Below are 24,899 nucleotides of genomic sequence, written 5' to 3' on the forward strand. Positions count from 1 at the left end.
TCCATATTTGATAAAATTAATGAGGTAATTTCTTCCATTAGAGAGTTTCTGCACTATTTTGATGATGCTTAGCAGCCAAAGTGAACAGGAGTTCGTTATTAAACATCAGCTAAAAAGGATTGTACCGATTGTAAACTAGAAGTCAGACGATCCGTTGAAAACTCGCAACTTTTGTGCAAAATCCCCCTGCAAATGTCCAATGTACCACGAAGATTTTGCATATCCTGAAGAAGATTTTGCACATTTTCTTCCTGTAACAAATTTCATAACAACTCTTGATCTGTGAAAATTTTCATAGTTATAATTGTTTTTTAAGAAATAAAAATAATAAATTATTAAATTGGGCCACTGGATATTTAAAGTCCATCACACTTACATTCATTCCAAATAAATTAAAAATTTCTTCAGGGTGACAACGCCATTTCCGAATGAATGGATACACGGAAGTAGGAAGAAATCGCTATCAGAATATTGTCTTCTGAAAGTCACAAGATTTTAGAACATATAAAAGATTGATTATAGTATATAGGAGCAGAAAATAAACCTAATCACTCTTCTGAAAACTATTTCATTCGTGCAAGCTGAAAGATAAATAGACTGCTGTTTTCTGAAAATAGCGGCATTACGCAATTCCGGTTTCAATTAACAGGTGTTTAACGAGGACTGGGTCCTGTCTGACAAGTGAGTGACATTTTTTTTTTTTTTTTTCGTTACGAAAATAGGTTAATTTCTTATGGATAATTGAATGAAATAACATTAAGTGCGTCATTGCATTTTACTTTAGTTGCTTTGTTTTGCATACATTTCCAAATAAACAATGCTTTTGTAAAATGCAAGATCGACATCTGTATATCTTCGCACAGTTTTACAGCACTTTTACTCTCTCGTGTACGTAGTATAGAGAAAGTATAGTAAGCATTAAACAAATCGAATCTCGAGATTTTGACTAATCTCCATGTTTTAGACCTCCATGTATTCGAAAAACACATTTTTGGAAAATGTCTGCTTGTCTGTCTGTGACAACGGTACCTCAAAAACGCTTTGAGCTAGACAGATGCAATTTGGTATATGGACTTTACACCAAATTTGTAGAATTCTATCAAATGTTGAGCAAAATCTATTAAGAGAAAGACTGTCTCTCTGGCTGTTCTAATATATGTTGCACAATAACTACAAAACGAAGAGACTAGACATATAAAATTCGGTATACAGATTTAGCATCTTTAGCGTAGATATCAAATTTTGACCCAAATCCAAGAAGGGATTGACTGTCTGTCGGTCTGTCCCTTAAAAACAAATAAACGTGATAACTCAAAAACTCAATGAGTTAAATATATAAAATTTGGTGTGGGAAACTCGATAAGAGCACAAATTCAATTTTCGGATACTATTAACCGCATGTCAGGGATAAATCGCCCTAAAACTCGCCAAGGATGCATAAAACTACGCCAAGATACATTCAATAAAAATGCTAAATTCCCTCCAAAGGTTGATATTTCGTAGCTATTGTACGCCAATGCTATGCAAAGCATTTTTTTTTTTTTTTTTTTTTTTGAAATAACATCTTCATTAGAATGTATGCGAGAAAGTTTTGGGAAGACAACTCCCATTGGTTAATATCAGGGGTGTTTGTAGGACCCCAAAAAATCCCCTGAAACTTTTACGGACTTACTACCGACATTTTGGAGTTTCGAGAAGGGGGGGGGGAAATGAAAAATTACAATTATGAAGTATTGAATGACCTAATTATAAAAGTTCAATGAATTACTTTTTTTGCAAAATTAAGACCTTTGAACCCAGGTCACGTGATCGCACATCTGGTCAAACGAAGTCTCTCCCTTTTTTTTCTGCCGCGCCTACTTGCCGAAAAGAATCCAGAAGAGAATGTCCGAGAACCGGGGGAATGAGTCATAACTCGCAATAAGGAAAGAACAAAAAAGAAGTTTTTTCCCCCTTTTTATGCATTATCACTGCCTTTGGAGAAAGAAAGGAAAAGTTTTCACCACACACACTGACCTTGCGTTTTCTGCTTTCAAAGCAAACAAAATTACCCAGATCAAAATAAATAATTCATTATTATTCCTACTTCCTTTTGAACGACGATCCCCGGAATTTCCGGGTATCGAAGTTCAAAATCCCCGGAGCACAAACACCCCTGTAATATAGTAACTACCGCAATAACTGTTGAGTAAAAAGTTTGATCTTCTTAATGCATTACAACGACAACCTGGGGATATTTTAACGCATCAGTTCATGTTTTGGCAACAATTGAACTTCTTTTTCCATCTACAAACATATAATGAGTCTTTTTTAAATGAATGCAACTATCTAAGGAAACCCTTTTAATGGTCTTAACTTGCCAGTTTATGCTTTCGATTTGAGTCTTTTGATCTATTTGGAAAATATACAGGTATTTTTAATACAGTAATTACTACAATATTTGTTGAGTATAAAGCTGTGGCCTTATTAAAGTTCTATAACGACAACCTTGTGGCGTTTTAACTCATCGGTTCATGTTTTGACGATTGAGCTTTTTGGTCCATTTGTAAACATATAATAGGTTTTTATATACGTATACAACTATATAATGAAACCCTTCTAATGGTTTTAACTTGCCAGTTCATGCTTTTCATTTGAGCCTTTTGATCCATCGATAAACATAAGTATTAAAAGACTGTGGCTACTAATCTAATCAAAAATATCACCTTATCAGAAAAAGAGTATGATTTTTCGCTCTTAAGATCTTCTACCATCCAGAGGTCAACAAGGGTTCGAAAGAGTTAATTCCCACTTTAATTAAAGAGGCTTAATTATCCATCGGTTACTTCTGGCCGTTACACTCAATTCTCTCCTCACGATTCCACTCTAATTCCTGTGGCATTGCGTTTTCCGTGACAAACGATTGATCAACGGTCAGATGTTTTTGTAGGATGCGTAGGACAAGGGATATTAATTGCCCTCCAAGGAATCACTGTGACGGGTTTATCCGGATAATTGGCCATTGTTACTTTTCTTTTAAGGAAAAGAAGAGTGATCCAAGAATTAAAACGAGTGAAAATGCTGAACATGCTACCTGCTACCGTGCACCGATTCATTTGACCGCGTTGCTAGAAAAAGAGATTCCCAAACAATCGTTCCAATGTCGAAAGTTCCTTTAACAAGAACGAAAGAAGGGGGGATTTCCAAGCTTATTATAAGTAACCTGGGTTGTAACAATTAGTTCATGTTTTTACTTTTTAATCACTGAAAAAATAGGTTTGTTGAAATAGAAACTTATTTAAAGTTAAAAAAAAGCAATATATTGATTCAATGTAAACGGCCTTGCGCAATTTTAAAACAGAGGTAAATGTGTTTAATGGATTAAATTCAGAGTATTGTTCTTTCCAAAGAATTGGCTCATTAAAGAATTAAAACAAAGCACATTTTTAGAAAAACTTGTTCTTTAGAATGTTAAATTAGAGCAATGCCAACATGAAATCGGAAAGACAAGCCGGAACAAAATAAACTGCATAAGAGCTCATGATAATTTAAGAGAAAATTTAATTAGTTTATACTTTAATTAGAAGAAAAATAATTATAATGAATATGATGGCATTATTCTATAAAATATATGCAATGACTAGAGAGAAACAAAATACAATTATACTTGTTGCCTTTTTATGCGTTGTATAACGTTTAACTAATTAACTGTTTCGACCTCTTCGGAAAATGCGTATCTAATTGTCATAAACATATATATTTATATTATATAAATATAATAATTAATTATAAATATAATAATAATAATACAATTATTGTTGTCATTGAATAAACTCGTCATAACACAAAATATTGCACTTTTTCCATGAAGAATATACTTATAAAAACTGTTAACTTTATAGCAATGAAAATAACAAATCGCGATTGCAATGAGCATAAAAATATTTTGATTTTCACAATATTTAATAAATTGCTTTTATTTTTCTAAATAGTATCTGAAAGAAATAGAGAAATTAAATTGGACACTAGAAAAGTCTACCAACAGATAAAAGAATCGTCTGCTTTTATAAAATGCCAAAAATATGCGATGAAGATAAATCGATATTTAAATGAGTGATCTAATCATTAACTTCGAAAGAATCTTTCGCCAATGAAATCGATTAATCCTGAGATATAACGAAAGTTCGTTGCCCTGTGAAAGAGTGAAGCTATCTATTTTCACCAAATACTTTATGAAGAAGATCTGCTATCATAGATAGTGATATAATAATAGTATATTTAGTTTCAGATCAAATTAAATTCCAAACATCATATATCAATCGCAATATTTTTCATGTGGTTTTGTTATATTTTAGGAAATAAAATAAATGGAAGTTGTTTAAAATAAAATATGTAGATATATAAACAATCACTGATTTTTAAAATATGTAGATAATAACTGATTTGAAACCTTTTTCTACGACACGGTTAATCTTTTTCATTCATGTGTGCCACAGTTTCTATGTGATTGTTTTAAGGATACAGGGTTAAATGGGACAACAGTCAGCAGATAACTACTCTTGGGAAAAAATAATTCAGCTTTCAAAACCAGTCAATCATTTGAATTTTAAACCGCCAAAATTAAAAAAGCAACTATTATAAATACACACAATATATACACAGAATTCTCGAAGAATGAATGACTTTATTTAGCTTTCCTGTTTAAAAAAAAATCCGAAGAAGAGCAATACAGAATGAGTTTCGTATATATATAATAAATGCAGCACATTTTGTTTAAATTTTAACATCCTTTTAAGGATGACATATATTCTCTAGAATAATGTACGTATATTGGGGATATTTAACTTTAAATAAAAACAAACTTTTGGTATAAATCGATAGGCAAAAAAATAGATAAATAAAGTGAAGCTTTTGTGAAGGGAAAAAACATTCATTCTGAAATAAAATGAAAATTTTCACAAATGGTAACTAATCAATTAGAAATACATGCACACGTGATTGAAAGTTTAGAACGAAAAAGATGGGGTGAAGCACAGCATGAAACGTAACTTTAAGCGAAGCCATAGATTTGAATCACGGGCAACGTGACTGATGGATACTAAAAGTTGGAACTTTATATATACCATCTGCAAGTTAAAAAAAAAAATAGCGTTTTGTTTTTCTTTTCTTGTCATTCGACACAAATTGCTTATTGAGTGTTTTTCTATTTTCTAAGGAGCGGAGTGTGTTGTACGTTTTGAATTTAAAAGTAATTTGTTGAAGAGGGCAATAAGAGCAAGCTACATAAAATATATAAAAGAAAATTTTAGCAATCGTCAATGAAAGAGAAACTGACTGGTCGAAAAAACCGGTTTGATAAAGATTTTAAGCAGAAATCACATTGTCGCAAGATATATGTTCAAAATCTTGTCGAGAATCACCAAAAACTGACTTACATCTACAGTTCGAGTAATAACCACAGTTGGTACATTAAAAAGAATCAATTCAGAGATAATAATATAATTATATATGAGATAATATGATAATATATAGGATATTATTATTACAATATAATCTGAATAAATATAACAGTAATATAATAATATAATTATCTCATTATTAAAAATGTCATTTTTAATAATATAAATTTTTTTTATATATTTTTAAAAAGTGTAAATTCACTTTGTTCCAAAAAATTGTACTTATCTGTATGAGATAAAATAGACCGCATCTCAACTATTGGTTGACATACATGAAAGGATAAAACTTTTAAGAAGCAAATTGAGAAACTATTTAATTCTTATTTTAATATTAATTCCATATTTTCATAATAAAAACGATACCAGAGGTTATCTTTCTAAATAAGAAAATGGTAAGAAATATTTTTGTAAAATTCTTAGATAATAAACGAAAGAGGTCAGTATGGTAATTAGGATTTCAAGCAGATCAATATAGTGATTAGAATTCATAAAATATATTCGAAACAGTTTTTATTATGATGATGTCAAAAATTATATATCTTCGTGCATTTTATACCTCAATAATAAAAAACAATTGCTAGGGGTTGGGGGGGGGACATTAAATATAAACAAAAATTTAATTTACATTCTTCAAGCTTAAACTTAATGTGGAATATGTCTTTGTTCACCTCTCAAAACTGTCAGTTTTAAAAGCTTTGCAAACAACTAATCATCCTTTCAAAAAAAAAAAAAAAAAAAAAAGACTCTTAATGTAATTTAAAATCTACTCGCTAAATAAAGCCGACCCACTTCATGCTTCATTTGTTACAACAAATTCGAGAGGAAGGAGAAAATTAAAAGTAAAAACATAACTAAAAAAAAGAATTCCTGATCACGCAAACTTTTAACTGTCATGTTTGAGGAACGATAACAATAGTTTGTTATCTATCATTACCTAATACGACAGCAGGAAAAAGTTTAACTAAAATTTAAAACAATTAGACTGTCTTTAAGAACGATAACACTGATTTATGGCCGTAATCATAGAGTTTATAATTGAAAAATAAATCATTTAGATCAAGGTTTCTTTAAACTTATTCCGTTTGCGACCCTCTTTCAGTCCAAAATGTTTTTCCGATACTATATATATGCTTTTAGATAAGAAGGTATAACTTGTAAACAAATAAACAATGGGCCGCACAGTTATTATGCCAAAGGATTCCAGTGGACTCCCGAGTATCGTGCCTAATGTGGCGGAAGGGCAGGCCAGATAAGAAAAAAGCCGGATAGGCCGGAGTTCTACGAATTCATTTCATTGCCCACCAATATTAGAAGGCAAAGTTTTCATACCCAAGCTCACTGTTATAATACGTATTTTCTCACTTCTTACTGAATGCTAAGCACTCCATTTATTTCAAACCACATATACCGTGAACGTGGCAGCGGCCCGGTAAATCATAGAAGCAGAAGGTTTTGTACTGATAATTTGTATATGTTTAATACTGTACTGCAAACTTTTAAAATTTATTAGAGAAAAAGTAAGTTAAAGGATATAAACTGTTCACATTTTAACATAAATTCTGTAACGGCGAACTAAAATGCAGGAAACATAAATAATGTTGCCAATGCGACAACAACTTGTCTTCCTCATTTAATTAAGATGAAATGAAACTAGGCTGGAAAGTACGGAAGCCGGATAGTCGCGAGCCGGATTCACGAATAAGGTTTCAGCGTGAACAGAAGTCCGCCGTCAGGAACCTTGTTATAAAATAGAGTAAATACCCTTATTGCTAAGGATAAAGTTTAAATTGCAATATATTTTTCTTAAATCTATGTATATTTGTCTCCATTCAGTCGCCTATACTAACCAACAAATCAAATCTGTTTGTCACTTCTTGAAGCTATGATAGAATATTTAATATTCCTGTTTAAATACATAAATTTCAATAATTATACATACTACACTCCCGAGTATCCGATTCGCACTCCCGACTCTCTGGCTTCCGTACTATTTGGCCTAGTTTTCTTTCATCATAATTAAATGAGAACGGCTAGGCGTTGCCTTGGCAATGTTGTTTATGTTTCCTGCATTTAAGTTATATATTACAGAATTTATGTTAAAATGCGAATAGTTTATATTCATTAACTTCCTTTTTCTCTAAACAATTGTTGAAACGTGCAGTGCAGTATATAAACTATCAGTACAGAGCCTTCCATTTTAACTCGATGCGTTACCAGCAACTGCTTCTATCATTCACCGAGCCGCGACCGCGTTCACATTCTGCGTGGCTTGAGATAAATGGAGGGCTTAGTATTCAATAAGAAGTGGGAAAATACGTATTATAACAGTGAATTTTGGTATCAAAACATTGCCTTCTGATATTGGTGGGTAAAGAAATAAGTTCACAGAACTCCGGCCTATCCCATTTGTTTTGTTATTCAATCTGCCTATCAGCCACATTAGACCAGATACTTGGGAATATACTGTATATATAAATAAGAATATAATTGGAAGAAAAATTATAAATAAAATTCTCCTTTACTAATGGAATTCGGGGAATTTCTTTCTTATAAATTTTGAATTTTTTTTTTCTAATGGTAAAGAATTTTTCTTTTTTAAGATTAAAGAAAGACTTGCATTCCAAGATGCATTGAAAAGTTTTTTAATAGAAACATGACCCAGTACAGACGTAATACGAATAAGAAGGGAGAAATCAGGGAAAATGTCAGTGTAAAAGTATTTTGAACTTATATAGTTTTACAAGGGAATTTGTTGAAGCAGAATTTTTGGTTTCAGCACTTAAAGATTTATGATTAAGTGCTTAATTCTGTGGTAAAGGAGTGACTGGCTTTAATTTTTAAAAAAAGTGGCGGTGGATAAGAGGGGTGGTAAGTAAAACTGCGCATGGCATTGCGCATATCTTATTACAACCCTGATCGCGACCAATGATATTGTATTAAAAAGTAAACAAAATAATGGAAATTACACAGTATTTCATAGTGCCCCTATAAGAAAATTGAAACTCTCTAAGTTGTCAAAACATTTAAGAAATACAGTGTTGCCAGACAACATTTGTGTGTTAAAACTAGTACATGATAAATTAATAGTATTTTGCACAAAATTTGAAGAATGCAAAATTTGGCTAAGCACTTAGCAGTTTTTTTTTCCCTTTAAAAGTTTGCTTATAGATTTATTTTTTTTAAAAAAATCGCAGCACTTACTTTGCTTGCCCTGGACCATGTTGAAAAATTTACATTAGGTAGTGCTCTTCGCAAAACTGACTTAGATGATGAATTCGGCGATAAAACATCAAGTTTGGACTCTTGGCGTGAGGACAGAGTTCCATCATTTTCATTTTGGCGACTCTTATCGAGGAGCGAATCGCGCCTATGCCGCCAACAGCGCTTTCGCACCTCTTCTGTCTGTACTCCTTTGGCTACCTTATGGCGACGTTTCAAGACGCCATAGCCGGATTCAGAAGTCTGTGGAGTACTTGACTGCGTCTCCATGGACTGTAAAGGTTCAGTCTGGTTCCATAACGATCTGTTGGATTCGGTCTCTGTAGATGTAGCTGTAGATTGAACTGGTGCGTAATATTCAGGAACTGGTCCTCTAGTATCATAAGAAATGACGCTTTGGGGTAAAGTAAAACAGGCCGAGTTGTTTACATAGCAAACGTTGTTGTTTTGCTCAGATGGAGGCTGAAAAAATTAAAATAAATAAGCATAATTTGCTTATCATGATATTTCTTTTATTTTTAAAACACATTTTATTGATAACAATAATAAATAATTAGCCTAAATACACAGCGGTGATGGTTTATGTTATTTTTGTTTTTAAAGAATGGAAAATTAATTATTTAATTGTAACAAAATCTTTATTTAAATTTCATGAGCAAAATTTGGAACATCAATAATTGTTATTACAGCGCACATTTCAATATGGTATAATACGAAATAGCGCAAGTTGTTCCGTGGTTTATGGAATTTAAATCTATAAACGAGGGTGAAACGTAAATTTTCGTACTAATACAATCCACCTTCAAGACTGACAGTTTAGTAATTGCACACGGAATTCATGATGATAAATGAATTCTAAAATGTTCCCTAGAACCTAGTTAGTAATCTCTTACCGACACCAAGTGTTGCTTGCGACTAAAGATGCACACTTCGGAATGTTCTAGAACATTTCCCAAAAAAGTGAGATTTTTTTTTTTTTTTTTTGAAATTTCTTTTATTGATAAAAAAGAAGTCTTAAGTTATTGTCTTTTGTTTCCTTTTAGTATTCTTAAAATGTTAAGATATTTTCGAAAATTTTTTATATTTGTTTTGAAAATTTTCCTCAATTTAAAGATATTTCTACCTTCTTAGCTTAAAAAGTCCTCAAAATTAAGATATTTCTTCCAAAATTTTAAAGAAAAATCTTTTCCAGATGTTTGAATTTAGTTTAAGTATAATAATGTTCCATATTTAAAAATGGTGGGGGGAGTTGAAATTTATTTTGGGAAATCTAATTTTGAACCAAGTTAAGGTGACTAGGGCAGCATCATAGTTGGCTCTTTACCTCTACAAACTTCTGCATCACATTAGCGAGAGGATGTTTTATCTGCAATGTCGGATATAATGTGCACTCACCAACATACGTGGTAAATCACTGCTGAAATCGAGTTTTGAAATTCTTAATTTATCCAGCATAGCAACTTACTATGTATTCTCATTGTCATGTCTTTACTCTATTCAACCTATTATGTCCAAAAATCAAGAACTTTTGAGTTCTAAGCCGGGATAGCCTGGTTGGTAGGACGTTGGATTTGCGTCCTTTGGGTTGAAAGTTCGAACCCCGCCGGCCGAAAACTTCCAGCGTGTGTGGTGACTGACGCGCGTATAAATCTGTCGAGGTCACAAAGTCCCCCATGTCGAGAGTAATACCACTGGAAGTACTGGATCAGGGGTGATCGTTCTCTGATTCAGATCTAAATTACGGTCTGTGGTTGAATGAATGAAATGCATGAATGAATGAAGTCTCCCCGTAAAAAAGGTTGTGACGTGTGTGTAGCTAAGTCGTTATCTTGGCCCTAAATGGCGCTACTGAAAAAGCAAGAGACGTACCCTTGGTTTAAAAATGACTTCTTAAAATCAGTGGGCTTGTCTAGGATAAGTGCCATTAGAAATAACAACTTGTGAGTTCAAGCACTCCGTGACACTCCCCCTCAAATTGGCAATTCTAACTCGCTTGCTCAGAAGTCGAGGCTTTACACAAATCAACGCGGTTTTTTCCTGGTGTTTGATAAAACACAGTTAAATAGAACTAAAGTTTGAGTTACACACCTAAAATTAAGGCTTTTTCTGAAAATTCATCTTATTAGGAGCCAACATGTTAGGAGTGACATTCATGTAGAAATGAATCACTCTCAGCCTCTCTTCAGAAAAATGGTCATTTTTTCATACCATAAACCCCATCCAGTGTCAGTGCTTGGTGGCGAGTTATTTTGGATTACAGAACGATGTCAGAAAAGTGCTATTTGTTCCATTGAAACGTCATGTTCAGTTTCCGATTGCAAAGATAGAACCACATAGAGAACGTTTTTATTCTTGTCTGCCGAAGTCCATTGTGGGGATAATGATTCCTAACCCAGTGGCCTACACCGACACTCCAGTAACAGATGTCTGCCCAAAAAGCATTGTTCTCTGGGCAAGATTCCAGCTCCAGATAAAGAGGTACAAACCATTCGTTTCGTTTTCGATCTTGTACCGAGGATGAACTGCGAATGAGTCTGAATGCACCATATATTCATCATCTATTCCAATATAGTTATCATCTTAATTACTTATTACAATAAAAATAGACGCGAAACGGAACAGAATTCAACCTCTTTTGTTGAATCAACAAAATTGACATTTAAATTAAGATATCAAAAAGCAGAGCAAAGAAGATTTATGATAACAGTACGGGATTAGCATTTCCGAAAAATACAAACAAAATGAAATTACATTATAAATATTAATGACAATTCGAAATTTTGATCCTTTATATTGATAGGACAACTGATTCAATCATATCTCAGTTTCTTTTTTAATGAAGAAAATATCAGCTGTACTAATAATAGAATGGTCACCAAAAGATAAATATTTCTTATTTCGCATCTGTTATAAAACATTTCATTTATATTTTATGCAAGAAAAAAAGTTAAACGCCATTTTTACTTTGCATCAAGCTTATAAAAGGTCTTAAGGAAAATGATGTTTTAAAATGATTGAGATAAAAAAGATTGAGGTTAGTATATATCATAACAAATATTTTAATTTTTGAAAGGAGGATGTTTTTCCTACAACTCTAAATTCATATATTAAATGGAGTTTTTTTTTATTGATAACATTATAATTCAGGCTGATCATGAAATAAAGATTTTAAATTCGTTTTACATCATTTGGAGAAGAGCTATCGAATGCAAAGTTAATAAAAAATGATTTTATAAATCGATATTTATTGCAGGAGAATGTTGCATTATTAGTTGTAAAAGAAAGGCCTTATTTTTTAATTCACATTTGAAGCATACGCCATTGCTAGTTTCTCTGTCGCTGATCTTTGCTTGCAAATCGACATGACTCCATGTGCTTCAAATGAAATATTTAAAAAAAAAAAAAAAAATGTCGTTGTTAACTCTCCTGCAGTGGAGTTGTTCATAATTCATATTCTGATCACAATTTTATTATTATTATTGCTTTCTTTATTTTTATCCAAAAAAATAGCAATAATAAATAAAATTTATTTAATGAACATTTTATTACATCGATATCATAATTGTTGATAATCGATATATAATCTCCAATCTAAACTGGACACATAGATAAATATTACAAGAACATCGAAATTCTTTTTAAAAAATTAACTTATTCCAGATTTAATGGAATCTATTAATCTCGTATAATAAACTTACAATAGAATATAAAAAACGAAAATATTTTAGAAACAAAAAAATAGCTTAAACTTGATTATTAAATAATATAAATTTTATAGATGGATCCAGAGACAGATATACGGTTTTCAATCCATGGCAGAGTGCACTATGACGCCTCTTTTTTAATTAACTGGTTATTAATTAAAAGTAATGATTATTCCGATGTACGAAACACTCAGCATGGCAGTCTGAGCATTTTTGGCATTCAAGGACTTTTTGAGGGTGTACAATTATTTATGTGGGGAGAGGACACACGGAATAACACATTTATTTGAGAAAATGGAAAAAAATTCCTAGCTGCATTCCATTTTTTACTTTTTTGTACACGAAGTAAATTAAGAAAATACCATAATTGTCAAAATACTCGAACCCAAGATTCTGAAGAATTTCTACGAGTCATTCCCTCCCAGAGATTGAGAAACACATTTTTGGAATTATATCTGCCTGCCTTTAAAACCGATAAGTAAAAAAAAAAAAAAAATACTTTAACTTAGAAGAATAAAATTTGGTATAGGTCTTAATTTCAAATTTACAGATTTCTATTAACTTTAGAGGGAAAATCATTCATAGAAAGTCTGTCTGTCCAGCTGTCTGAATGCAAGTCAGGACGATAACTCCCAGATATAAAGAACCAGATGAATTAAATTCGGTACACATTTAAAATATAGATCAACACCCGATTTGAACCAAATCCGTCAAGGGATTGATCATCTGTCTGTCTGTACTTTTGCTCACAAATAAGCGCTATAATTAAAAACTTAATAACTTAGGAAAATGAAATTTGGCTCACAGTTTAACCAGTGTAGAATCTGATCAAATTTTGAATTAAATCTGTTAAAGGGTTAAATATCTGCCAATCTGTACTTTCGCAAGCATGTGAACGTAACTCAAAAATGAAATGACTCATATAAATAAAATGTGGTACCTGTTCTTGGTACTACAAATGCAGTTCTTTGTCAAATCTTAGTTTCATTCAATCAAGAAAAAAAGACATAGAAAAACACATAATCGACTTTCTAGTACTAGTGGATTAACTGCATGTCAGCGATCAATAACAAAAAACAAGCTAGATTTAGTAAAAACGCTAGATTCACATCAAAGATGTCCTTTAATAAACCTTTTTAGCCAATGATATGTAATTAATACATAAGTACCAGTTTGTTTTACTATGCTGTGAGGCACATAACTATCATGTGAAAAAAAAAAAAAAATTAGAATTCGTGACATTTAGGGCTTTTTCCAATATTTTCAGTTTTATGCAGGCGGAAAGAGATAATACCCTTATTACAGAATGTAAGAATGGTCCTTATTGCATTCCATTTTATTTTATTTTATTTCTTTTCGTTTACTCGTAGAAAACCCGAAAAGAATTTAATTAAAAAACGGAGTCATTTTTGAATGATATATAAGGACGACACAGAAAGTTTTGGAATTCGAATTTTGGAATAAAAAATGTATTTATTATCGATTGATATTTAAGGACGCAACAGCTGCAAATCGAATCGGCGCTTTTGATCCTCAGCAGCCACCGTCTGGGACATTGAACTATGAATGAACGCAATGAAGATGTTTGATTTTTCCCGCCTTACACTCAAGGAAGACGCATTGTGACTTTTCAGCTGTCAGGTGGTTTCGATCCCCCCCCCCCTTCATTCCTCAACTTTCGCCGAGGAGAGTTAAGTGGCATTGAAATGACAAACCGTCGGAAGAATAAAAAAAACTGTTTTCTTTTGATAGAAAGAGACTTCTCTTTGCTTGACAAAAGATCTTAAATATATTTTAAAAGACAGTAAATCGCATTAAATCAAGATTTGTCATGGGAAACATGCGTAATACTACTGCTGGTAGTAAAGGATTTTAAAAGTGGTTATTTATAGACGTATTAACAGCAATTTTTTTTCTATTCGTTTCTTTATTCTTTTTAAAAACGTGAGTTGTATTATTAAACTTGTTTCTAGTGCACCAAATCTCGTATTTTTCTTTCGCTTTTTTTTATTTAATTAATATTCTCTTTAAATACTTTTTTTTTTTTTTTTGCTTATTACTTTTCAAGTGTTTATTTACTTTATATTGCTAAGGTGTTACGTGATAAGATTCAATAAGAAATTTCTTTCTAGAGACAGTACTCAGTTATTTTAGGTAGATTCCTATAGTAAGATTACCTATTGCAATGGTTCTCATGACAAGACTTCCGGGAAATTTCTTCAGTTCTTCACCGATCATGGTCCTTAGAACCCAAAAGTCATGGTCCTTAGTTCAAAAGTTTATATATATGCGTATAACGCTTTGCCCATTTTATCTTGTGAACAGTGTAATTATTGTTTGGATTTCAACTGACTTGGGATGTAAAAATCACGGACAAGTTCGTAAATGGCCCATCTAGCTCAAAGGGGGCGGAAATGGTGAGGAGTTGAAGTTTTCATTTCGCTATAGCTTTCTTAATATTGAAGAGAGAAAAATAAATTCAGTTACCCAAATTAGTGCCTCATTAAGACGAACAATTTTTGTATTTAAAGTTTTTCAATAGCAGCAATATCTTAGATGCGAGGGGCTGAAAAGTGACTTTCAATCCCTAATTTTGACTGCTTCTAACATCAGTAATCTACGTTGCTGGATAGTAACTTAGATGTAAAGGAATCTATCTTTTCCTTCTCGATTACCGAGAGGAATTTTTTAAAATTTTATTTAAAAATTTATTTTGTCACATACATTACTTATGATTAAATACGATGAGCACATGAAATATGTATAGGCAATTAATACAATTATACAACATTCCATTCTTAGTATTTAAAACATGGGCTCGCAAACTGTGGGTTGCGAGTCCATTTCAGATATATCGTGACAAGATTTTGAAAATAAATATACATTTCCAAAATTTGTAAAATTGTGATGTGGACTTGAAATCATCATTGATATTTAACTATACATTAGAAATATTTTTTATAAATGGTAATCAATAACTTTTGCCAGACAGAACATGTGCTGTTTATAAACGAAAATAAATTTCAAGTACTAAGGATAAGGTAGCTCTTTATAGATTCGATATTATAAAGAGTAAATGATCATAATGTTTAAAAATGTTAAAATATAAGAAAAGTGTCGAAGTGTTTAACAGTTTAGAAACATGTTTTTAAAAAAATTTAAGAATCTGTTAATTTATGAATTTTTTGAAAGCTGATTACAACTATTCAAAAACGAAAAAGCTGCTTAATACTATCAGATAAACATATATCCGCTATATTTTAAGTGTCCTCTATGGGAAGAATTTTATTTACAGTTATTTTATAGCAATCATCATCCAAAATATTTTAAATGCATTTACTCATTAAATAGATTCATGCACATACGAAGTCAATAACAACTAGCTAAAGATGGGGAAAAGGATACCGGTACTTCAAAAGTGTATTAAGATGTCAGTGAATTTATTATAAAGTAAAAAGGGCAATATTTTAAAAGCTGTCCACAGCACAGACATTTTTATGTTGACAATGGATATATAATATATACCAACATCTGCATGGCATTATAAACAAAACAGAAAAGAAGGGGAGAATCGAATCATCACAACTAATTACTCTAACACGCCCGAAACCTCACGGAAAAATCTGAATGATCGAATTGAAAGCATTGAAACTAAGGTTGAATTCTTAGGCCCATCACCAGCTACGGTACAACCTCTTCCGTAAGCGGCTCGCCCATCATTGGTAGAGGGTAGCCACCTCGCACCATTTCTGCACTCACCAGGGCGACGAGAATCAATTACCATTCTGATATTTATCGTTCTTGTATCAGATGTCCCTGAAGAGAAGATGGGGAATAGCAAGTACGATGTTCCTTTTGTTAAGATAGAAGTACAGCAATGAATTACCAATGAATTATTTACAATCTGTTGGTCATATCTTAAGTAACAACGATCATATTTAAAAAAATATCTTGGAATCTATGAAAATATCTTTTAATTAATAAATGGCCATACATTTGACTGATTTACCGTTCTTGCAGCTAAGATATAAAATTATAAATCGAATTTAAAAACGAGATATAAATATAATAAGATAAATAAAATGAAACCAAATCAAATCATCACTGAATTTGAAGTAAGTAAAATTTACATCAACAGCTACTGCTAAACCACAATGTCAGCTTTATTTACATTCAAAAGATTATTATATGCTTTTTAAGATCTGTGGAGCATTAATATAGAAAAATTCCTCACAAAGTGACGTCTCTTAACGAGAAAAACATGACGGAAAAATTATGCTTACCTTTCGATAAATCTTATTGCCAGCATTTGAAAAAAAAGACAAAATTTTTCAGAAATCTGTTAGCCTATTTCAAATAGTTATATACCATAATAAAATTTTTTAAGACTTCCTGATATTAAACAACTATAAAAAAATCATTTTATTTTAGGCGGTAAAAAAAATGGTTGAAATTTTCTAAGATTGCATCTTAGTATAAAATCGGTGAGAAAAACTTAAGTAGAAATGTGGTACAGACTAGTGTACAGAATTAGGAAGTAGATAGAACTCATATGATATCAGTACAAGGATAAAATCGAAATCTCAGAGAATAAATTATAACCATTCCAATCTAAAACAGGAAAATAAACCAATATAATGTTTTTTTTATTTATTTCACAATTAAATTTTTATTATCACTACTTTCATTCAGTACATCGGATTTCTGGTATATTTTTCTTTTTGGTCTTAATAGTTTTGTGACGTAAATAGGAAGCAGTTCAATTGTAAACATATTATTCCGAGAAGCATTGTCAACATATGCAAAAACAACCCCATCCATAAATACTTCCCCAAACCATCAGAAGGGATTAGCGCACAAAACGTCCAAGGTTTAAATCCCCGCCCGAAAACACTTTTCCGCAGCTAATTGGATTGCGGGACACAAATCTCCAGCTCGAATGTAGGTTAAGAAAGCCCGCCGCTGATTGGTCACGCTTCGGCAACACAATAAAGCGGCGGTCAACGCTTGCGCAGGAATCTCGCGCTCCGCTATTTTCGCGTCCAAAATAACTGCGATTGATTGCGAATTAGGAACAAATCGGATTGCACTTTCACTTTGAAACGATGGAATTAAGTGTTATTTTTAAATTTAGAATTTCGATAGAGGAAATGTTCTTTGATGCTTCATTTATATGAATTTTGAAATGATTTTTGTTTGAAAGAACATTAAATTTGTTGACGAAAAAACGATCTGTAGAAATCGCACTTTCTTTTCTTATAATAGATTGTAGCTATATATAAATTTAAAACAGATAATCTAAAGAAAATGTTTTTGCTTTGTTTTGCTCACTCAGGAGAAGTGGATTGTCTCGAAAAAAATTTTTAAGAGCTTGTTCAATATATTAGTTGTAGAGATATTCATCAATATAATGATAAATAGTTCAGGAAAAATTTATTTATAAAAATGAACATTTTATACCCATGAACAAAAAAATATAAAAAACTTTCGCTTCATAATATCATCTCATTCTGTCATTTTTAGTTACAATTTATAAGCAAATTAATAAAAAAAAAAAAAAAATCCTCCCCCTCCAAAAAAAAAGTAATAAAATTCAAGTGCTCTGTATCTATCAGTTAGTTTACTTCTACTTATTTAAACATGTCTTCTTACAAAATCGCAAATTAATAATATATACAATTTATTAGTTAATTATATATCTCTGTATCAAAATAAGAGAGTCTATTAGTACAATTCGTAAATATATCATGAAAAACGTACACATTCACAAATCTTGAAAAAAATTTTTACGCAATCAAATCATGTTGTACTAATTAATGAAGTACTGCAGAAATTAGATTGCATAACAAAAATGAATACATCACTAGCTTTCTTAAGATATTTTCTGATGTCAACTCATAATAGGATTTTTGTAACTGTAACTTTCTAGATGGAGTTTTTTTTTATCTCCCTACTTTCATTTACAAATGTTTCTCAGCTCTGAAATGCTCCTAGGGAAATTACAAACACAAATGAAGCAATATTTGACACTATGAGAAGTGGAGTTTTAATGATAATTTGGCGAGTTAAATCGGAAGTGTAAAGTATAGCATATTTAGAAAGCCATTATTTTGCAATCCAAAACTTATATCGCCAAGGTATGCCAAGTCGTCCAATTTATACATTAAAACAATGATGCTTCATTACATTGTTTATCTTAGCAATCATCCTATGTTTCGATAAAGGAAGTTCGATATGCTTTAGCGATATGAAGATATAATTGACAAACTGATTTCAGCCAAATGGAACTTTTATATACGACGTTTTGCACATTAAGTAATGATATTTAATATAAACATGATTTTGATGTCACAGTTGTTCTATCCACCCTCTTTAATAAAAATTAAGTGCGTTTGATATACTGAGTGTATTATCAGTTCAAAATTTCTGCATTAAGCTTTAAGCTTAATAAACACGAAAGGTTTATTAAACTTAATGTAGAAATTAATAGTTAACCAATGTTCACATAAAGTCACAATAGCCGTCTAAAGGATTTAAGCGTTGCTAAAAGACCTCTATATCAATTTGATAAAAAAAAAATCGTTAAAAGTATTTATCAATTTGATATCGCTCATTCCCCCCCCCCCAAAAAAAAACAATATTGGAGACCTTTCCAATCCATCTTCAGTTTGTAGAATTAACAGCATCAAATCGCCAATACTTGTAAAACATTCGGCAACTAATCAGCAGAATAGTTTTGACATTTTCGGTTCAGGACTAAAAGGTTGATACAGATTATGAAAAAATAATTTTCATTTCATAATATTTCATCCGAATCCTGAAAAAAATTGCTGTTTAGGTCAAATTTGAATCCTGGCGCTATGAAAAAGCAACAAATCAAAGGATCGTCAATCATAACAGCAAAGTTCCGAAGGCTTTTTGGTTAAAATTCAGCATATTTAATTGGACTGCAATTCTTAGATTCATCAAATCAAATCTGCAACTGCTCATCGATATCGAATAAAGAAGGGGATGTTAAATTAACATCAAAGGTAAATTCATCGAGCAGTATATGTTATTGATGTTTTCATAAAAAATTGAAGAGCACTATTAAAACTTTAAATATTTTTAATAGTTTTTCAAACAGAGTATGCTTTATAATAAAGAAGAATTTTATCAAACTACTTCGTTTCAGTCTTTCTTTGGCTCCAAAATTCAATTACACCATCTTACGTTTGATTAAAATTCACAATATAAATAACCCTGCCGCATGTAAACAAAAACAATTCTTTTAAAAAAGAATTTCACAGAAAAACGTTTTGGTATTTATTTTGCACTTGTTTACTCTTTTTCCAGGAAAAACGGAGTATAACTTTTACAATACATTATAATAAACGAGAATGAACTACAGAAGTAACAGCGAATAGACCCGAAGCGATAAAAAAATTACGTCCAGTAACTGCAGGAATGCAAGATATGTTTCTATTTTTTTTCTTCAATGAAATGTTTTATGAATGCCATGTCGCTGACCAAGGAAACCCGTGGAAGCGTAACAATCATTACAAGGACGAATTATACTTGTGGTCGCAATGTAAACACTGCGCAAGCTTTCAATTATCCGAGCCTGCGCGCCTTAGGCTGTAGAAAAATTGCTTGAAAATGCAGAGAGATAATGTAAACAAAGCACGTTTTCTAGATGGCCAAACTAAGGCTATTTCAGAAAAACAATTAGTTACAATTAAATGTCATTATCGAAGCGTTACAGAAGCCAAAGCATGAAATATTAACGGGCGAATCTAAAATGGAATGAGAAATTACTGGTAACTGAAAGTCTTTGTATGAATCAAAGAGCAATCAGCTACTAACAAAGTGATATGTTTGGAAACAAAAATGGAATTCCGTCTACAGATTTTATATGTAAGCAGTTGTTATAAAACTATGAATTCTTAATATTTTCATTTCGTTTCTTTTCAGTTTGATTAACGCTGTTCCTTGTTCTTTTTTCAACATACAATTGATATATAAATTCAAAGAAATCTCCTTTTGATTCGATTTATCTCTCTTAATCAGTAGCAGCTTTGACTTTAGAAATAACTCAGGCATTTTGCATTGACAATACATTACCCATACCGTTAAAAATACCATACCAAATTTGATATATTTAAGTCATTGAGTTTATGAACTATCGTGTTTACATATTTCTGAAAATACAGACCGACAGACAGTCAATTTGTAGCTGAATTTGACTCAAAATTTGAGATGTATCTATACTGAACATGTTAAATCTGTGTACCGAATTTTATCTATCTAGCTCTCTTCGTTTTGTGATTATCGTGTTAATTTATATTTGGATATCCATACAAATGAACTTCCTCTGAGCAGATTTTACTACAAATTTGACAGAAATATGCAAATTTAGAGCAAAGATCGCACACCAAATTTCAACTGTCTAGCTCAAAGCGTTATCTTTGTCACAAATAGACAAAGATAGCTAAGCAAAGCGTGGAGATTCATCAAAATTTCGAGTTCGAATTTTTGACAATTACTATATCTTCTCTATACTACGTATACCAGATAGTAAAAATTAAAAATACGATTATTCCACAGTAAAATATTTAAATTATATTCAAAAGTTCTTTCTGCAACTTATTTTTCTTTTCTTGTAAACAGGAAAAGATTATACGACCACCCTGTATAAACACAATTTATGATGGAACTGCCACTAAACTACGTTATAAAACTAGATCATTCACCCCTAGTAATTCTTTTCTCAAGTCTTTTGTACGTAATGCTGTTTTAAAGTGAAATGCATATTTTAATTTCCACTCATTTATCTTAACGTCAGATATTTTTCATCAAATTTAACTCGATTAGTGGTTTGAATCCTTCTCTAAAGCTGAGAAGGATTCAAACTTATTCCTTAAACTTTTTCCACTCATATCATGATTTCATCATGAAAAAAATGGTTATTTAAGTAAATAAATGATAGAAAGAAAAATGATAAAAAAAATTGTCACTTTAAACGTGGACTTAAATAAAAAGAGACATTAAATGGCAGCAATGAAATACACTCAAGTACATTTCTTTAAGTCATTTTAATTAATATAGCTTAAAAACCTGATGACAATAAATTATTTTTACAAACTAATGGTTGCAAACTTTGATATAAGTACTGCTAAATGTTCGCACTTTCATGTCTTCAAGATTAAGTACTCGCTAAGAATAAGTATTATTGCAAAGCAAAAAAAAAAAAAAAAAAAAAAAAAAAAAAAAATCAATGAAAAATATGAAGTTTATGTTAGTGTTATTTATTTTATTTATTTTGTTATAGTTATGGGAAGGGAATTCAGCTATTAATGAAAACAAACAGTTCAAATACCAATGACATGGCATTGATTACATTGTTAGACATGCTATACACGGTCCATTTATTTTAAAGTTACTTTCAACGTTTTTTTTTAAGTCCCTCAGACTTTACAACTTAATGAGCACAATAAAAAGACATAATATATGCGTGAGAAGTAACAGACACTATGGTTACACAACAGCACCTAGTTGCGAGTTAAAGAGTGAATGCTTTCCTGCAAAATAGTCTATTAAGAATGAAAAGAGAACCATTGTTCCAGCATTGTTTGCTGAGTTTGAATTCTTCCGCAATAAAAGGCTAAACACTTTTCCAAACTCTAATATCGGTCAATTCTAGTCAACCCCTTTCTAAAACATAGAATAAAAACTACATGTCACATCTCAATCTGTTCAATAAGGCATAAGGTTCATTTTTGAGCCTATTTGATGCCCTTGTAATAAAAAAATAAGAACACTTTCCTTTTTAGTAAAGGGCAGATAAAACATGCGTGCGATCACCAAGCCAGGTCACCATATGACCTTCTCATTGCAGCGCCCTGCGATGCGGCCTGCAGATAGTAGGGGCGGTGTGCTGAACTGGAAAACGATTTATGTGCAAACACACACGCCCTGCTGTCGATAAAACAAACGCCCGCGATCGCCTGCCTATCCACAGTCCCCGGAGTTGGAAGACACGAGGCCTAGCCTTGCGCAACTTGCCTGAACCTTTGCCTTTACAATGAAGTGGAAACGAGATGCAGATCTATCTTCTCGACAGGTTGCCTGACGGACTCAATGATATGCTCCGTGAATATATGTATCTATAATGGACAATAGCTTGGAGAGAGGCTTTGTATAACTTACGCTAATGGTTACTCTGCTAAACTTTGTATGAATCAACACTTGAAGTTTCGAAACAGTGTTTAACCATTCTTCTAAAATGCAGAACACATTTTGAAATAAATGATGTTGGAAAAGAAGACATAATGAAACGATAGAAAATTCTCCTTCGGAAATGCCATATGCTTTAAAAAAAGAAAGGAATCAGCGATTTATTTCACAAAAAGGAATTCTTATGTTATATTTTTGCACATACAGCAAAGTTTTAGTACTTACATTCATGCAAAATCTTACGAGATACGAAGTTGAATCTAACAATGTACAATACCTTTAAGAATCTCGTAAAATTGCCGTTTTAAAGAGAGGAATATTATTTTTCATAATTATACCAGCGAGAGTGGTCTTCTCAAAACTTTCTCGCAAGTCTCTATTAAATCTCTATTACAAAGAACGCTATGCATAATATTGGCATACAATAGTTATAAAATATTAAGCTTTGACGTAAATTTCGCGTTTTTACTAAATCTATCGTGTCCATCCTTGGCGAATTTCTTGGCGATTAATTCCTGGCATGTGGTTAATATCCGAAAATCAAATTTGTATTTTAGATGCGTTTTTTTTTCCAACTGATTAAAACAAAAAAAGTTGACCCAAAAACTACACGTGTAGTCACAAAATTCTCATACAAAATTTTATAAATTAAAATCTTTGCACCAAATTTAATCTAACTCTCTTCGTTTTGTAATTGTCGCATTAACTTATATACGAACAGCCAGACAGATGGACTTCCTCTAAACAGATTTCATTCAACATTTGTTAAAAATCTGCAAATTTGGTATTAAGACCGTATAACATATTTAAACGGTCTAGATCAAATCGTTTTTTTTTTTTTTTTTTTTTTATAGTTATCTTTGTCATAGACAGATGGACAATTTCCAAAAATGCAGTTTTCGAACTCTGAGGTCTAAAACGTAGAGAACTCGAATTCGAATTTTTTGACAACTACTATACTTTCTCTATATTATGATTACGAGAAAGTAAAAATATCAAAATTGTGATGCTGGGCTACTTTTCAAATATAACAGCAGTTAATTTCGGTTTTAGTTAGCTATTTATATGCGCTACAGCCATGCTTAGCTATGCTACAACATATTATTTCTTGAACAGCTTGCACTGCAATCGAGACATCAGATAAAATATTTTAAAATATTATTTGGAAAGCTCAATATTTAAATTTCATTTGAATGTTTTTAATAGTTAATTTAACTTCATTTATTTTATGTATATTACTGTTTAAATCAATTTTTACATAAATAACGATTTTTTTAAAGTTCATTATGTGCCCATTTAAAATACAAAATGAAAATCTCTAATTTGTACTATAATTACGTGATGTTCTGCAATGAAATTATATTTGTCCTATGAGATTTTTACCGACAGCACTATTTACAGTAAAAAAAGTCTGAACTTCTTAGACACAGAAGTTTTCAAAGTAGTACAGCATTCAAACACGTAAGAGACTATATTTCAGATTATAAGCTGGTCTTGACAACAAATAAGAATTAAACAGAGAAATTCGGCTAGTACAAAGAAATGAATTGCAATCCAGGAAAATTCCGATTTACAAGTCTGAGTTTTGGCTTCTAGAAGAACAGAACACTTCTTGCTTTCATTATTGTAAAGTTTTTCAGAGTAATCTCTTTAATTTGATTCTAAAAAATTCAAAAAAAAAAAATACAAGTAATTTTTTTTTCATAATTTTCAAAAAAAAAAAAAAAAAATGCTTAAAAGGTGCGTTTTTTTTTTTACAAAATTTTTTAACTTAATTTATGAGAAAATTAGATTAATTTTACACATATAAACAGAAACGGCATCGATTTTATCGTCAACTTACTCCCAAAATAATACTATGTTTGCATCTGATAATAACGAAATTTTAAGTTCCCACGTTCGCACTGGCGGCTAGACTTGCACTTTGATAGTATAGTTGCTTACCATACTGTGCACGAACATTTGATAATGGAGATTATCTGGCGACGCAACAAAACAATATAATCTTTTAAGCAAGTTATACTGAGCAATATTAAAATATTATCGCGACTTTTCTCACTGGTCAAATCTATTGTGTGTCTGGTTTGTGAAGAAAATAAATAAAAATTAGAAAAACTAAATATATATGGTTGAAGTAAGTTTGCAAATACAAATGCTTTAATTACATTTTCTATTAAATTATAATTGTATATTTCTATGTTAAATATAATTAATTAGAAAAAAAAATCGTAAAGGTAATGATCTAAAAGTCAGACACGAACTCCGGTCTGAGAAATTCTATCTCCCTAGTTAAATTAAAATCATAATTTGACAATAATATGCA

At 31.3% G+C, this 24,899-nt stretch overlaps 1 protein-coding gene across 1 annotated transcript in view; it reads right to left on the minus strand.

Moving 5' to 3' along the window:
• LOC129971586 (guanine nucleotide exchange factor DBS-like) overlaps positions 1-24,899 on the minus strand; it is a 209,037-nt gene that overhangs the window by 155,158 nt on the left and 28,980 nt on the right. Inside the window, exon 2 of the mRNA XM_056085487.1 lies at positions 8,640-9,119. Coding sequence (XP_055941462.1) covers positions 8,640-9,119 — 480 coding nt within the window. The remainder of the gene's footprint in view (positions 1-8,639; positions 9,120-24,899) is intronic.

The sequence above is a fragment of the Argiope bruennichi genome, chromosome 6 (assembly GCF_947563725.1).
Source record: "Argiope bruennichi chromosome 6, qqArgBrue1.1, whole genome shotgun sequence".
NCBI lineage: Eukaryota > Metazoa > Arthropoda > Arachnida > Araneae > Araneidae > Argiope > Argiope bruennichi.